The sequence below is a fragment of the Populus nigra genome, chromosome 7, assembly GCF_951802175.1.
Source record: "Populus nigra chromosome 7, ddPopNigr1.1, whole genome shotgun sequence".
Classification (NCBI taxonomy): Eukaryota; Viridiplantae; Streptophyta; class Magnoliopsida; order Malpighiales; family Salicaceae; genus Populus; species Populus nigra.
This window is the reverse complement of record NC_084858.1, coordinates 6,720,872-6,735,838: the sequence shown is the minus strand read 5'-3', so window position 1 is coordinate 6,735,838 and position 14,967 is coordinate 6,720,872. Positions and strand designations below refer to the sequence as shown.

At 36.7% G+C, this 14,967-nt stretch overlaps 1 protein-coding gene across 3 annotated transcripts; it reads right to left on the bottom strand.

Annotated features, from left to right (window-relative positions):
* Positions 1–10,098: 10,098 nt before the first annotated feature.
* On the bottom strand, positions 10,099–11,921 carry LOC133698955 (BURP domain protein USPL1-like). 3 transcript variants are annotated; one of them, XM_062122069.1, is made up of 3 exons: positions 11,511–11,921; positions 11,275–11,376; positions 10,099–11,144 (listed from the first exon to the last, which is right to left on the bottom strand). In XM_062122069.1, exons 2-3 carry the CDS (start codon positions 11,329–11,331, stop codon positions 10,260–10,262), a joined length of 942 nt encoding a protein of 313 aa, XP_061978053.1. In that variant the 5' UTR covers positions 11,332–11,376; positions 11,511–11,921; the 3' UTR covers positions 10,099–10,259. The 3 variants fall into 3 exon arrangements, with proteins under 3 accessions (XP_061978053.1, XP_061978051.1, XP_061978052.1); XM_062122067.1 differs by having other exon boundaries at positions 11,489–11,920; XM_062122068.1 differs by having other exon boundaries at positions 11,275–11,921.
* Between the last annotated feature and the right edge of the window lie 3,046 nt (positions 11,922–14,967).

Here is a 14,967-nt window from a genome sequence, read left to right as displayed (position 1 = left end):
TCCCTCTCCCTCTCTCTGCAAATCTCATTCTTAAACCCTTATTCTTCTCTTTCTTTACACAGTAAAAAAATATGGGAAAAAAAGTAAAATTGGAGGGCTAATATCAGTAATACAACCTCCTTTTTCTTTTCTCAATTAAATTTTTTGTGTTTTTAGTGGTGGGATTCATGGAAAATTTGTGGAAATGTGTTTGTGTTTGCTAGGTTTTTAGAATTGGAATTGGATTTTCTTTATTGGTGTTTTTGTTGGGTTTTTAATCGGGGGTATTTGTGAGGATTGGGTGAAAATGTTTTTTTGTTTTGGTGGATCCAAATCAACCTATCTAACCCGTGACCCGATTATTAGACCGGATCGATTACTGGATCGGGTTTAAAAACTATGAGTGAAACAATAAAAAAAACATATCACGTTCGATAGATAAATTCACCAAATTATTGAATCAGGTAACCTAAGTCAACTCGTCCAACTCGTGAACTCAATCATGAACTTTATTGGAATTAAAATATTTTTTTCTTGAAAGTATTGTTATTTAATTTTATGATAACAAAAATATACGATCTCAAATTGAACACTAACCCAATATTAGAATTTTTTTTGAGACCGCAATAATATCATATAAAACAAAATAAAATAAATTATGAAATTCAATTCTCATCAATCTAATATAGAATAATAAAAGAGAAAAAATAAATTTAAACAAGAAAAAAAATATAAGTAATACATGTCAAATCCACAAATAGTCCATGAACTTTCTAAAATTTAATAACATGATTTTTTTTCTGAAATTATTTTTTTTTAATTTTATAATAAAAATAGACAATCACAAAATTAATTTCAATTAAAAAAATAAGAAAAATAAAAGGTACCCGCTAAATCCATGAATCGAGGCAACTAAGGTTACCTTGTTAAATTCATAAATCAATTTATTAACTCTACAATGTTTAATAATATTATTTTTTAAAAAATTATTTTTTATTTAACTATCTTTTGAGATATTTTTTTAATATTAATAAGATGCTAGATAGTTTTTTTTGATATTAGATCAAAACTCGATTAACAATTTTACTGTACTTCAAGGCCCTTAACATCAGCTTTTAAACACTGGTAACAATTTTATTCCCTGGATCAGAGACTTAGAGCATCTTCAAGAAGGGGAAGGGGAGATGCTATTTTAAAGATTTAAATTGATAAAATAATATTTTAAATAATATAAATATAATTTTTTTTCATGTAATGAAAAAAATCATTTGAAAAGTTAATTATATTGGAATGAAATAAATAAATATTTTATTTTTCTTTAATGATTTTTTTTTCACATGACTGTATTTAATTAATTAATTTTTTTTGTTGGTCTTATTTTGTTAGTTTTAGTTTTTTTAAGAGATATATACGTAGAAATATCATTTATGAGTGAAAAAAAAAACATTTTGATATTTTAATAAACTTCCCTCAAAGAAAAATCAAAACCAACTAAATAAGAACAACAAGGTTTCCCATTTAGCGCCGGAGTTGGAGTTGTTGCTCTTTCAAGTAACAAGGTTTTTATAGATGGATTCAGTAACGATACATGCATGCTAGCTCCATTAAATTTATACCACAAAGTTCAAGGCTTGGTAATCATTAAACATATAGAAGTAACTAAAATTACATGGTGGATATTGATACTGGAACCCAAAGAAGATTGCTTGGAGAGAAGAAATGGCTTACTGGAGAAGTTCCAGGCTTCATGCCAAGAAGTTGAAATGGTAGGATTCCTGGTAGATGTATCCGTGGCAAACAGTAGCAGCTTCCACTGTCTCCATTCTCACCTTCTAGAGTAACCTCGAGAACCTTGTTTCCACTCTCTTCATTGTGACAATAATAAACTGCGAAGGGTAAGGCAAAATATGGCATGCTACCATCTCTAGAGCTAGCAATTCTTTCAGGCCCTTCTGGGACAGTGTAGTTCCGTGCATGAAACTTTTCTTTCTTACCCTTTTATCAATTCTCCTGGGAAGCATGAAACTATTGTACTCTTACCATCCATTTTCATTCGTCGTATAGAATATAAATCTTCAACTTTTTTATATATATAGGCAAACATGTTATTGATAATTACGTGCCCATTAATCAGTCAAAACACGAGCATATTAAGGGAAATAGAATAAGTAATCATGTACCTAAATATAAAAGAAATGTTTTAAATCAGTTGCATGCATGGGTTAACAATTTGTTTTTTCTTCTGGGCAGCTTGCAGGCACCATTAATGGCAGAGAAGACCTTGGAGAATATCGGGGGAGAAATATGAGAGGACAGCCACTTCCTAAAGTAACTGAAGAGCTTATTGATAACCAAGCCAAGAGGCAAAAAAGTTGACCAACTTGTCAAGAATGTATCCTGACATGACATTATTTTCCTCGGAATTCTCACGGGACTTTTGCAGAGCCTAGGAAAGATAGACCTCTCGATTTGGATGATTAATTCCAATCGTCGTTTTTATCATGAAACTCCGGGGAATGAAAAGGAGAAAATGGATTTGGATGGTTGGTCGAACCACGTATTTGTCTTGGAACAACTACTCAGCCCAGCAATGATGATTGGTCCAACCATAATTTTAAAACCCGACCTGGTCATTGACCTGGTTAAGTAATCGGGTCACGGGTCAGATGGGTTGACTCGGGTTGATCCATATCAACCCCAAAAAAAAAAACAGCGGTTCCGAATTTGCAATAGCCACTGGCTACCCTTCTTGTCCTGTGAGACACAGTTTTCTCAACCAATCAATGAGCGATTATTATAGAATTTCTATGCGCCATTATCCCAGTTGCTACAAGATCTGACAATATATTAACTTATCATCAAGAAGCTGGGAAGAAGGAAGAAGGAAGAACGACACCCTATATATATATATTAGCTAGTAATTGGCATCGGAGATGCGCGTCGACCCTTTTATCTTTATTAAGTTATACTACTTCCACATGCCAGCTTATTGACTTCAAAGATTTGCTAATTTTTTATTTAATATCAAATATATTTTTTAAAAATTCTTTAACTTTAAAAAACTATTGTAAACATACAATTGTTAATCCACTCACAGTTCTTGAATCAAGAGAATCAAGATTTGTATTACGCTCGTCTGCTTTTATTTAATATCAACATATGACTTATATAGCCATTTACAGAAGTTTTACACTGCATGCATTATGCATGTTGACAGCCAGAGAATAACCGAATTGCAACAGAAATAACTACCATCCGTAATAATAGGATATGGTAACAGCATTACCAGAAAACAGAAAAGCAGCGGGAAAGTAAGCAATGAAAGAAACAAACAAACTACATTGTTAATTCCTTTAACAGACTATCATTCCCTCCCTTAAACTGTATTCAGTTTATGTTTGGAATTTCACATAATCCCAGCAATCTTCGAAGCTTTAAGAACACCTCTAACCCGAGAGGTTTTGTCATAATGTCGGCTATCTGATCTTGAGTTTTATAGTAACTCAAGTTAACCACATTCTTTTTCACCATTTCACGAAGGAAATGAAACCTGATATCAATATGCTTGCTTCTGCCGTGGAGAACAGGATTCTTGAAAAGTTTTATGCTGGAACTGTTATCGCACAAGATTGTAGTACATTCCTTCTGTTCACAACCAAGCTGCTCCAAGACTCTTCTTAGCCAAACACATTGACAGGCACATGAGGCAGCTGCAATGTACTCAGCTTCGGTTGTTGATAAACTAAGAACAGGCTGGTTCTTAGAAGACCATGATACTGCTCCAGAGCTGATTATAAACACACATCCTATAGTACTCTTGCGATCATCTATATCTCCAGCAAAGTCGCTATCTGAATAGGCTATGAGCTGCTGCAACCTCCTTTCTTATAGAAGATGCCCGGGTTCATTGTTCCCATCAGGTATCGGAGTAGCCTTTTTGCTGCTAACCAGTGTTGCTCCGTTGGGCATGACATGAACCTGCTAATAAGACTCACACCATACATTAAATCAGGTCTGGTTGCAGTTAAGTACATGAGGCTGCCAACCACCTGTTTGAACATACTTGCATCAACCTTGGTTCCCTCCTCATCCTTTGACAGTTTGCAGCCTGGAACTATAGGATTCTTCACTGGGTTGCATCTATCCATGCGAAATCGTTTTAAGATTTCTTGAGCATACCTCCTTTGACATATATAAATCCCTTCAGGATTTTGCAGCACCTCAATTCCCAAAAAGTACTTCATTTTTCTCAAGTCTGATATGTCAAATTCCAGCATCATGAGCTTTTTAAACTCTTCACACATGTTCCTGTCATTCCCAGTGAAGATCAAATCGTCAACATACAGACTGACAGTTAACAGCTTTCCTCCTTTTAGTTTAGTGAACAAGGTGTGCTCACAGTAACACTTTTTAAAGCCTTCGTGGATGAAGTAGGCCTCAATTTTGCTATACCAAGCTCGTGGAGCTTGTTTGAGGCCATACAGTGCCTTGTTTAGTTTGTAAACCTTGTGTTCCTCACCCTTTTTCTCATATCCTCGGGGCTGTTGGACAAAGACTTCCTCCCTGAGTTCACCATGCAGAAATGCGCTTTTCACATCCAGTTGAAAGATACTCCATCCTTCTTGAGTTGCTAGAGCAATTATCAAACGTATGGTATCTAATCTTGCAACGAGAGCATATACCTCAGTGTAGTCAATCCCATACTGTTGTGCATATCCCTTTGCCACAAGTCTAGCCTTGTATTTGTCTATCTCACCACTTTCATTGAGTTTTGTTTTAAATATTCATTTAACTCCAATGCTGTTTACTCCTTCGGGTAGGGTGGTCAGAACCCATGTTTCATTTCGTTCAATAGCCTCAATCTCTTTGTTCATGACATCTCTCCATTTCTTGCTCTTCACAGCTTCCTCAAATGTGGATGGATCATCTTCTGTAAGAATAATCATAACATTTAAGCCCTCTTCTTCAGACAGATTCTCTCCTGTTTCGTACTCGTGCATCCAGGGTGGAATTCGTCTTACCCTCCCTGAAACTGAAGGATTCACTTCATGTGTCACACTAGAATGTGCATAAGTACTGCCACTTGGACCTGCCTCATTCATGCCCTTGAAGAAGGCCTCTTCATTCTCGTTGGCATCTGTTCCAAGTTCCCCAGTTGAACTTGTTTCTTCATTTTCATTATCCCCTGTTCCCAGTTTTTGTGCATTTTGAGCTCCATCAGTTTCTTCTTCAGGATCACCCCATTCTAGTACATCTGAGATTATTTCTTCCCTGCTCATGTCCCAATTCCAGCCTTTAGTTTCTTCAAAAACAACATCCCTGCTAACAATTATTTTCTTAGAAACTGGATCAAATAGTCTGTAAGCTTTTAATTCATCACTCACTCCCAACAAAACACACAGTATGCTTTTATCATCCAACTTAATTCTTCTCTGGTTTGGTACATGTACATGGGCCAAGCACCCAAAGACCCTGAAATATTCTACAGTAGGCTTCATACCACTCCATGCTTCCTCTGGAGTTGAGTGTTGGACGGCTAGAGTAGGACTCCTGTTGAGCACATGCACACACCACCTTACAGCTTCTGGCCAGAAAACCTTTGGAACCTGTTTATCTGTAAGAATACACCGCACTAAATTCATCACAGTCCTGTTCTTTCTCTCAGCGACTCCATTCTGCTGAGAAGTATAGGCCGTGGTTAGTTGTCTGGTTATGCCATTTTCTTTGCAAAATTCCTCAAACTCATTTGAGTTAAACTCGCCACCTATATTAGTCCTTAAACATTTGAGGTAGGCTCCTGTTTCCTTTTCAACACATGCCTTGTATCTTTTAAACATGGTAAAGGCTTCTGATTTTTCATGCAAGAAGTAGATCCACATTTTTCGACTGAAATCATCAATAAAGCTCAAGAAATACCTCTTGTTGCTGTTTGATGCCGGATTTATAGGGCCACATATATCTGCATGCACCAATTCCAGCTTCTGTGATGCCCTCCATAGGCTTTTTTTGGGAATAGATTCCCTGTGTTGTTTGCCAATTAGACATGTTGTGCAAACTTGTGCACAGGCTGCTGGTGAAGGCAGACCAGAAGGAAAACCGTTAACCATCCTTTTAGATTGAAGGGTTCTTAACCCTTTAAAGCTCACATGGTCGAATCTGCAATGCCATAGGTAACTTTCATCCTCTATCATAGCTTGAAGACAAGTAGTAGCTTTAGGTATCATTGTTGCGAGCATAACAAACATCCTGTTTGTACTCATTTCGGATTGAATGATTAAGCCCTTAGTAGGATGGAAAACTTTACACTTCCCATGCTGAATCAAAATTGTTACTCCTTTGTCTTGAAGTTGCCCCATGCTTAACAGGTTATTTTTCAGCTCAGGAATGTAATAGACTTCTGAAATTACTTGAGTAATTCCATTTACTTTTATTTGTGTGTTTCCCTTCCCCATAACTGCCATCTTTGAGTTGTTGCCTAGCTTTTATTGTGTGTCTGAATTGATCATCCAGTTCTGAGAACCATTCTTTAGTCCCACTTATGTGGTTGCTACATCTTGAATCAAGAAACCAGATCTCTTTTCTTTCCTCATGGTTAAGCTCTTCATAAGCCATTAATAGCAATTCTTCTCCTTCATCTGTTTCTGCATAATTAACTCATTTCTCACAAGCAGGACACTCATATTGAAAGTGTCCTAATTTATGACACTTGAAGCATTCTATAATGGCCTTGTTAAATTGTAGTATGTCACGACCTCTTCCTCTTCCTCTAAACACTCCTCAACCTCTTCCTCTACCAGTGTTTTCTTCGTAAGTAATCTTCAGAGCCTGCTCTTCTCCTCGATGACCATTCATTCATTGTTCATGGACCAGTAGACTGCTCTGCAGCTCATCAATGGTCAATGTGTTTAAGTCATTTGACTCTTCGATGGAACAAACCACATAATCAAATTTTGCAGTCATGGACCTCAGAACTTTTTCATTGATTATGGTTTGGCTCATCTAATCACCATGAGTCTTTATTTTATTGGCTATAGTGATAGCACGACCAAAGTAATTGTTAACTGTTTCTCCCTCCTTCATGTGCAGAGTCTCAAAATCCCTCCTAAGTGCTTGTAGTTGTGCCTTCACCTTAGTAGAGCCTTGGTACTTCTGTTTCATAGAGTCCCAAATTCCTTTTGAAGTGTCTCTATTGAGTATGGTCTCCATGACATTTCGATCTATGGCTTGAAAAAGGTAATTCTTCACCTTCAGGTCCTTCAGCTTCTGCCCCTCAATCAGTTTGCGTTGTTCTTCTGTTGCTCCTGCCATAGAAACAGATCCTGGCTCAGTCCTCTGTGTCACCTCCATTGACATCCCATTCTCTATAAGATCCCAATATTCTTTGGAGCGGAGAAAGTTCTCCATCAACATCGCCAAATGATCATAATGTCCATCAAATTTAGGAATGGCCGCCTACACAAAGCTGCTATTGTTGCTCTTCATAATTCTGTTGATTCTCCTGAGAGAAAGAAGAGAAGTTGAATTTTTCTTTCGTTCCTCACACACACTCACCATCAGATCTCCTATGATACGGCTCTGATACCAATTGTTAATCCACTCACAGCTCTTGAATCAAGAGAATCAAGATTTGTATTACGCTCGTCTGCTTTTATTTAATATCAACATATGGCTTATATAGCCACTTACAGAAGTTTTACACTGCATGCATTATGCATGTTGACAGCCAGAGAATAACCGAATTGCAACAGAAATAACTACCATCCGTAATAATAGAATATGGTAACAGCATTACCAGAAAACAGAAAAGGAGCGGGAAAGTAAGCAATGAAAGAAACAAACAAACTACACTGTTAATTCCTTTAACAGTCCATCAACAACATCATCCATCACGACAGCTTAATTATTTTATCTACACACAAAATTAAAATCCATCCTGGAAATTATAAATGATCCCTACTACAAAAATAAAAATAAAATTAATACACACAAAATTTGTTGTTAAGAGGAAAAATTACAAAAAAAAATAAAAATATATTAATCATCCGCTACCTCTCAAAATGGATGAAGATTCCTTCCCACCCCATTAACATTAGACAGAAATGAGAAACCCCACCAAATCCGGTCTGTAAGGCAAATAGGAGCGGCGTTTATCATCTTCATTACTCCTCACGTAATAATGTGCTCCTTTCGCTTCTTTCCTTTTCTCTATGCCCTGTTTATTATGGTTCCCATCTTGGTCATCGCTGACTAATCGCTGATGATGAAGGCCACTCTTCTTGTTATTAGGCATCAAGAACACAAAAGTATCCTTGCCATCACTATTACTCCGGTGAATAAAATCTTTGAACTTTCATCTCTTTGAATTAGACCCTGTAGAGCTGCTCTTCTTGCAGCTCCCTAGAGACCCCTCCTCCTTCTTTGGCGTCCACACACAGTAAGATCCAGGCTCTAGGCTGTCAATATCATCAGCTTCCGATGAAGAACACGAAAAGGTTTCACGGTCTTCATAGAAGAGCTTCCTGAGGGGTAATCTATTTGGTTTCTTGGCATCTTGGGTACTATTGGTTGCAGTTTTCGATCTGGGTAGGGATTCTTGGTCGTGTAAGAGTAACCATTGCTTCTGATATGCTGCGTTCAACTACCTCCTCCCTGAATCTTTAATTTTATCCATCAAAGCCATCTCTCCTCGTCTTTCTCTCACTATAGTTAATTGACCGGGTCTCACCCGGGTTTGACCGGGTGAACCGGGTCCCGAGTCGACTTGGTTTCGCTGGGCCAATTCCCGAACGAGTTTTTGCCTCCACCCGGACCGGTCCTAGGCCCGGGTCGGCCGGGTCCCGAGTCGACCCGCCGGGTCGGTTCGGGTTTTAAAACACTGGGTCCAACCATGAATTTATCATGGAACAACTACTGATACTGAGCTCAAGTGTGATTATTGGTCGAGCCACCGTTTCTATCACGGTACAACTACCGAGCCCAAGAGTGAGAATGCTTTTGAAAGTAAAATTATAAAATAATTTTAATATATATATATATATATATATATATTAAAATTAATGATTTTTAATTTAAATGTTGTAGATTTAACTATTGCTATTACTTCATGAAATAAATATTACTTTATATAAAATATTTTTTATTATGCCATTAAACCATTTACAATTCTATTACGTACAAAATTCATTCGACAAGAACTATGGTTTCTATAATTTTTTGAGCATGCAATAAAATTAGATAAAATATTATTAGGAATAAAATTGATTTGATATTACAATGTGAGTGAATTTAATTCACTCTACACTAGTTTTTCTGAAAAAAAATATTGTTTACATGACAATGCGAGTAAATTTAATTTACTCTAAACTAGTTTTTTTAAAAAAAATATTCAAAAACTTTAAAAAAAAATTGTTCACTCGAACAGTGCAAGTGCAAGTGAATTGCACTATTCACGTGAACAGTACAAACAGTGCAATTCACTTGCACTGTTTGCATGCACAATGCAATTTGAATTGCACTGTGCATGTAAACGCAGAATTTCAAAAAGCAGCTAGGAGCTACTTCGCCAAATTCGTGTGCAAAATGTGAATTTGCATAGGTTCCACCAAAATTAAATTGTATTTTTAAAATAATCAAACATTATGTTTGTTGTGGTTGCTTGAAACATAGAAGCAACCACGCATACAAACGGCGTCTTAGCCTCCAAATAATGAAGTTAGCAGTGCTACCTCCTTGCTTCGAGTGCTATATTATAAAAATAAATGTGGATCCTTGATGATATGCTGTGAAGTCGATGAAATAAGTTGAGTTGTTGCTCAGTTTGTATTTTAGTGTCGCGGTACGTTTGAGGTTAGGAAACAAGCCACCTCAATCAATTACGAGGTAAACATTACTGGACCAGGGTTTTATGCATCCTGTTGTAAATAGCTGGATTGGATTTGTACGTTATTTTAAGCCATGATTAGATCCATTCATGGCATAGAAATCAGGCAAGTTCTGGCTGGATTTACATGAAATCCAGTTATGCCCCAAATAGTTTTCGAAGCCGGGTTCTCCCGAAGAGAATACCTTTGTCTGTCATCGTAGAACACCAGCATTCCAAGACATTTCCAAGAAACGAAGTACAGAATCACCAATATTCTTTATTAGTCTTGTAAGAGGGAACATTGGTATACATCAGTCCATGACTATATCGACAAGCACTATTTTACAGACAAGCGTATGACATGATTCAAGTCTCAGGACATATCTTACAATCACAACCACAAATATTACTACTGCATTTATGAAAGCAAAGGCACCCAGACTATGTTATCTGCTGGGAAAATATGGCATACAGGGGCAGTTCCAGGCTTTATTTTCAGCACACGAAATGATGGGTTGTCAGGATCCCATCGAGAGGTGTCCATGTGGCAAACACCAATAGCTTGGACTCTATCTCCATTCTCACCACGAAGTGAAATCTCAAATAACCTGTTCCCACCTTCTTGGCTATGGCAATAATAAACTACATAAGGGTAAGGCATGGTATGACATCCTATCACTTTTGGTACCAAGATCTCTCTAGGCTCCTCCACAATGGTGTAGTTTTGTATAGGTGCAACTGGCTTTCTAAGATGATTGGTAGTTAAGGCTTTTACTTGGGTTTCCGATCCAAAAGTGGCCTGTGCAAAATCAAGCATGGATTCCAAGGAAGTAGCACAGAACTTGGTCTCACCTTCCATGAGTTCAAGTTCACATTGTGTTAGTGTATATTCCATGGCTTTGGCTTGAGGAGATTCTTTGGACAAAGAGAAAAATTCAAGAAGATAAGGTAATTTTGCTAAAGAGAAAGGAATTGAATTGGCTTCTTCTCTAGATATCAGATGAGGAGAAGTTGAAGGGTCTCTATAGTAGAAGTAAATTGGAAGTGTTTTTCCAACTTGCAGATCTTCTATGGTGAAGAAAATCTTGTCTGAAGGGTCCGTATGATTCATATGTGATGATAGATGAGCATGTTCATGGTTTCGATGATCACCATCCCTACTGTGCCTGGTTAGAAGATGATCATCCTTTGAAAGCTGTTGCAAATCAGGTTCTCGATTGTGTTGCAGACCGTTTGTATCATCATCCGGCACTTCTCTCCATCTTGTGTGAGTCATCTTTCTTGCACCACAGTCTTTAGCAAACTGTTATCAAAGCAAATATATAAATTATTAAACCAGAAGAACCAAATTTAGAAGCACTAATCTTGACAACAACAAATTAAAAATGAAAGAAAATCATGGCGGCAAGTGAAGAAGGGGAGACAAAGATTACCAGTAAAACAAGTAGAGAACAGAGGATAAGTCTCCAAGACAAAACATCAACACCCATCTCTGCTTCAGAAATCTTGAAATTAACCTCTCTTTCTTTCTACTTCTGCAAGTAAAAATTTGTACACCAGCTGGATCAGATAAAATCTAGTCTAACGTTTGAGATTATTTTTATTTCAAATGTAAGAAATAATTCACACTAATTTATTGAATTTTGCCTTAATATGGCTAGTTGCAGACATCATATCAAACTGTATTGGGGTCAACTGTTCTGGCGGATAGGCTAGAAAGCACTTCAATCTATGTCACCCCAGCTCAGGCATTCTTGGCTGTGCTTGATTTCTCCCATATGAACTCTTCCCTGGAAGATCGATTTCTAATATTATATTGATCATAAGTCAAACAAGCAAATTAAATATTGTTCTGCACTTATCTCAGGTTCATATTTCTCTGCATGATGTGGCCACACTTGTATTGATGTTGCAGGCACATGGCCATAGAAGTATTCGGTTGACTTGATCTGGTTCCTTGATTAATTCCATCCTTGCTTAAATTGCGAAATTAATCCACATGTAATCATCGACCTATAGTCTAGTTACTCTAGCTGTTGAAATGCGAGATTTTCAAAGAAGTGCGCATTTGAAGAACTTTCATCCCTAATCCCACATATTTATTGATGTAATTAATCTATGTAAATGTACCGGGAAGTTCATTGTATTGCGTTCTGACATACGTTGTTAAGATCAAATTCGTTTTCTATCTTGAAAGGTGGAAGGTTACCTGGCCCTAGAAAATGTTAGAATGTCAACGTTCGGAAGTAGTGGAGTTGAATGTTGATGAAATGTTAAGGCTGTGGGCGGCGCAGTGTTGAGCATGACTGCACGAGGGTGGATTACAGATATGGCAACCTTACATGCTTGTAGTGGTATCAACTTCAAGTCTTCCATTGCCATGAACTATACCCAACTAACGTTCTTGGCTTTCTCAAAAAATAATAGCATTGTTGACTTTAACATGCCTGGAATACATGGGGAGATCTGTACCTTTTATTCGTCCCTGCCGCTTGATGCAAATTGGACCTCAACTAGTGCCTCGAACGTGGTAAAAATGTCGGTCACTCTTGTCGACGATGCAGGTTGAAATATTCTCAAGAAGCTGCTCATACGCAAAATTGCAAGAATTTTATAAGGCGAACACGATCTGGTGCAGGACGTATTTATGAGATGGAAATCCGCGTCTCTATTAATGTTGCGTCCTCTTTTTTTTTCTTTTTTTTTGAAGGTTATCATTTTGCATGGGCATTTTTACAAAAAAAAAAAGCTTCATCAAATATGATTAGCGTCTAAGAACCGTAGTTGGTCAAAGAAATTATTCTTAGTTAAATATATTCATATAAAACAATAAATTAAAAAAATAGATATATTAAAAAATAATTTTTCATTCGTTTTGCATGTAAAACAAACAAAATTGAATTTATCGGTAGATATGATAATGGAACTGTGAATCTAATAGTTCTGGTTCTCCGTATCGAATTGTGACTATAACATGAAATGCTTGGACGTTGTGGGCTGAATATATTCCACCCAAACAGCCTTTGATACATACGAGGGTTTGAAATCCTTCGAAATAGCCACATCCTTTCAGTATGGAAGCTATCTTTCTTTCACATATTTTTTTGGTTTTTTTGTGTCTCGTGTCAAAAATCACACAACTTATATGGTACAAATGAATTATATGTTAATAATTAAAAAATAAAATTTTAAAATTTAGATTAAAAAAATTTATCTTGATTTCAATTTTATCTAATTGCAGCATTATTCTCCCAAACCCTCCTGACAACAACGTTGTCAACTCTATCCTAGTAAAAAATTTCACTGTAGTTCAAATTTGTAAGAGAATAATTCTATTAATATTAATAAACTAACTAGATTACCATAAAAAAAATTAAGTTAATACTAACCTTAAACCTTCTGAACTATGTATCAATCATGGGTTTCCATATGTAAATAACTCAAGATGCATGTTTCTTGATTTTTACTGAAAACTGAGAATGAACCCTATTAAAATGCTTCCAGATTTCATCACCAGAAGGGTACACCATCACTTCATCCACCACATCATGTGTATGATTCCATATCATGTACTCAACAGTTGTTGGAGACATGAATAACCTTTATAGTTTAGGTGTGATTGGAAAATATCTAAATTTTCTATGTACAACAACAATCTTTTCCCTACTAGTTCTAAGTTTATAACGAGCATGTCTACATATTCTACGCTTGATCAATTCTATATTTTTAAGGTAGTGCAACATGTAGAAGTTTAGACACGTGTTAATTTTTTTATATCCTAGTCTGAAGGGTTTCATCATGGATTTGATAGTATATAAGTTCTCTTTTAGCTTATTCCCTTTAAATAAAATGTTTTTTGTCCATTCGATAATTTTACCATAATCAGCTTACTTGATGATGAATACTTATGCAACAACTGATAATTTATTGTGATTTATGTATTTATTCTATAATGATTCATCATAGTCTTTTAAAAAATCAAAAAACTCGTTGAGGTATGCATTTTTTATGAGTTTTTATTCATGATTGGACATTCACCTAGTAAAGAAATTGCCAAGAAGCAAGTGCTTTATCTACAATAAAACTGGGATATCTGGCCAAAAATTGGAAGAAATAAGGGCAAGAGGAAATATATATGTTTCCACTTTTTAACAGAACCATCCACTTTATGTCCATAAAGACCAAATGAGAAACAAGCCGAGCGAATTCCTTCATTTTCCACTCGCCATATTCTGCGCCGTCCCAGCCTCAACTTTTAGAGATCAATGGCTTGCCTAGATCAACTTCGATGCAAACAGCAAGATTAGCCCTAGAACCTTTCAGCGTGGCTTCATCCACTTCTAAGTGTTCTCCCTAACTTATTACCAATTTTCTGGAGAAAAGCCAGTTATCATAATATTCAATATGCAATAATTCGGAATACGAACGAGGCTACTATTGACAGACTGTAAAGTAGTGATCCGAAACCATCCAAGGGCCACCAAACAGAATACGTTGGTAATCCTCATCGGACGTGAATTAATCTAGCAACGTAGTAATCATTCCCGGTATCAGCCAAGGTTACTGGTTGTTTCAACTTCCATAGTTGTTCCAATCTACTAACTTGGAACTTATAACCAACACGTTTACCACATATCTTACATATAAAAGCGTTTTGCCATGGTTTGCATATTCGTTTCTTATCAACAGCCGAAAGGTGAATTGTAGGGCAATCATCCTCTCGATCACTGTCCTGTTCAGATTTCTCATGGAATAAATCCAATCAACTAGTGGAGTCAACCCATCAGGGAGAATCATTAGTCAGAGCCTCCTTAGGCTTTCCGTTTAGGCTCCTCCTCCCCCATGAGTTCCTGAATGTGGACTTAGAGTCAACCAGGTCCGCTTCCTCCACAGAAATCTCAGGATTGGTCGCAGAGAGAGAGAGAGTGAGAGAGATCGCCTCCAATATTCCTTCTTATCGTCCTAAATTCTACAAATGCATGGGGTTATTGCCACAAAAGTCACAAGAAAATATTTGCAACGACGTGATATGATCATCTCAAAATGTCACTTCAAGAGCATCTGATAGGACATAACCATCTGCTGCACGCACAAGGCAAGAAAATGTTCAGGAATAAACCTGTTTT

Bases quoted from the DNA above. Each gene is read 5' to 3' on its own strand.
- LOC133698955 (XM_062122068.1), bottom strand. From the start codon at position 11,331: ATGGGTGTTGATGTTTTGTCTTGGAGACTTATCCTCTGTTCTCTACTT. The intron at 11,145-11,274 runs GTAATCTTTGTC...CTTTGATAACAG, and splicing joins GTTCTCTACTTGTTTTACTG to TTTGCTAAAGACTGTGGTGC.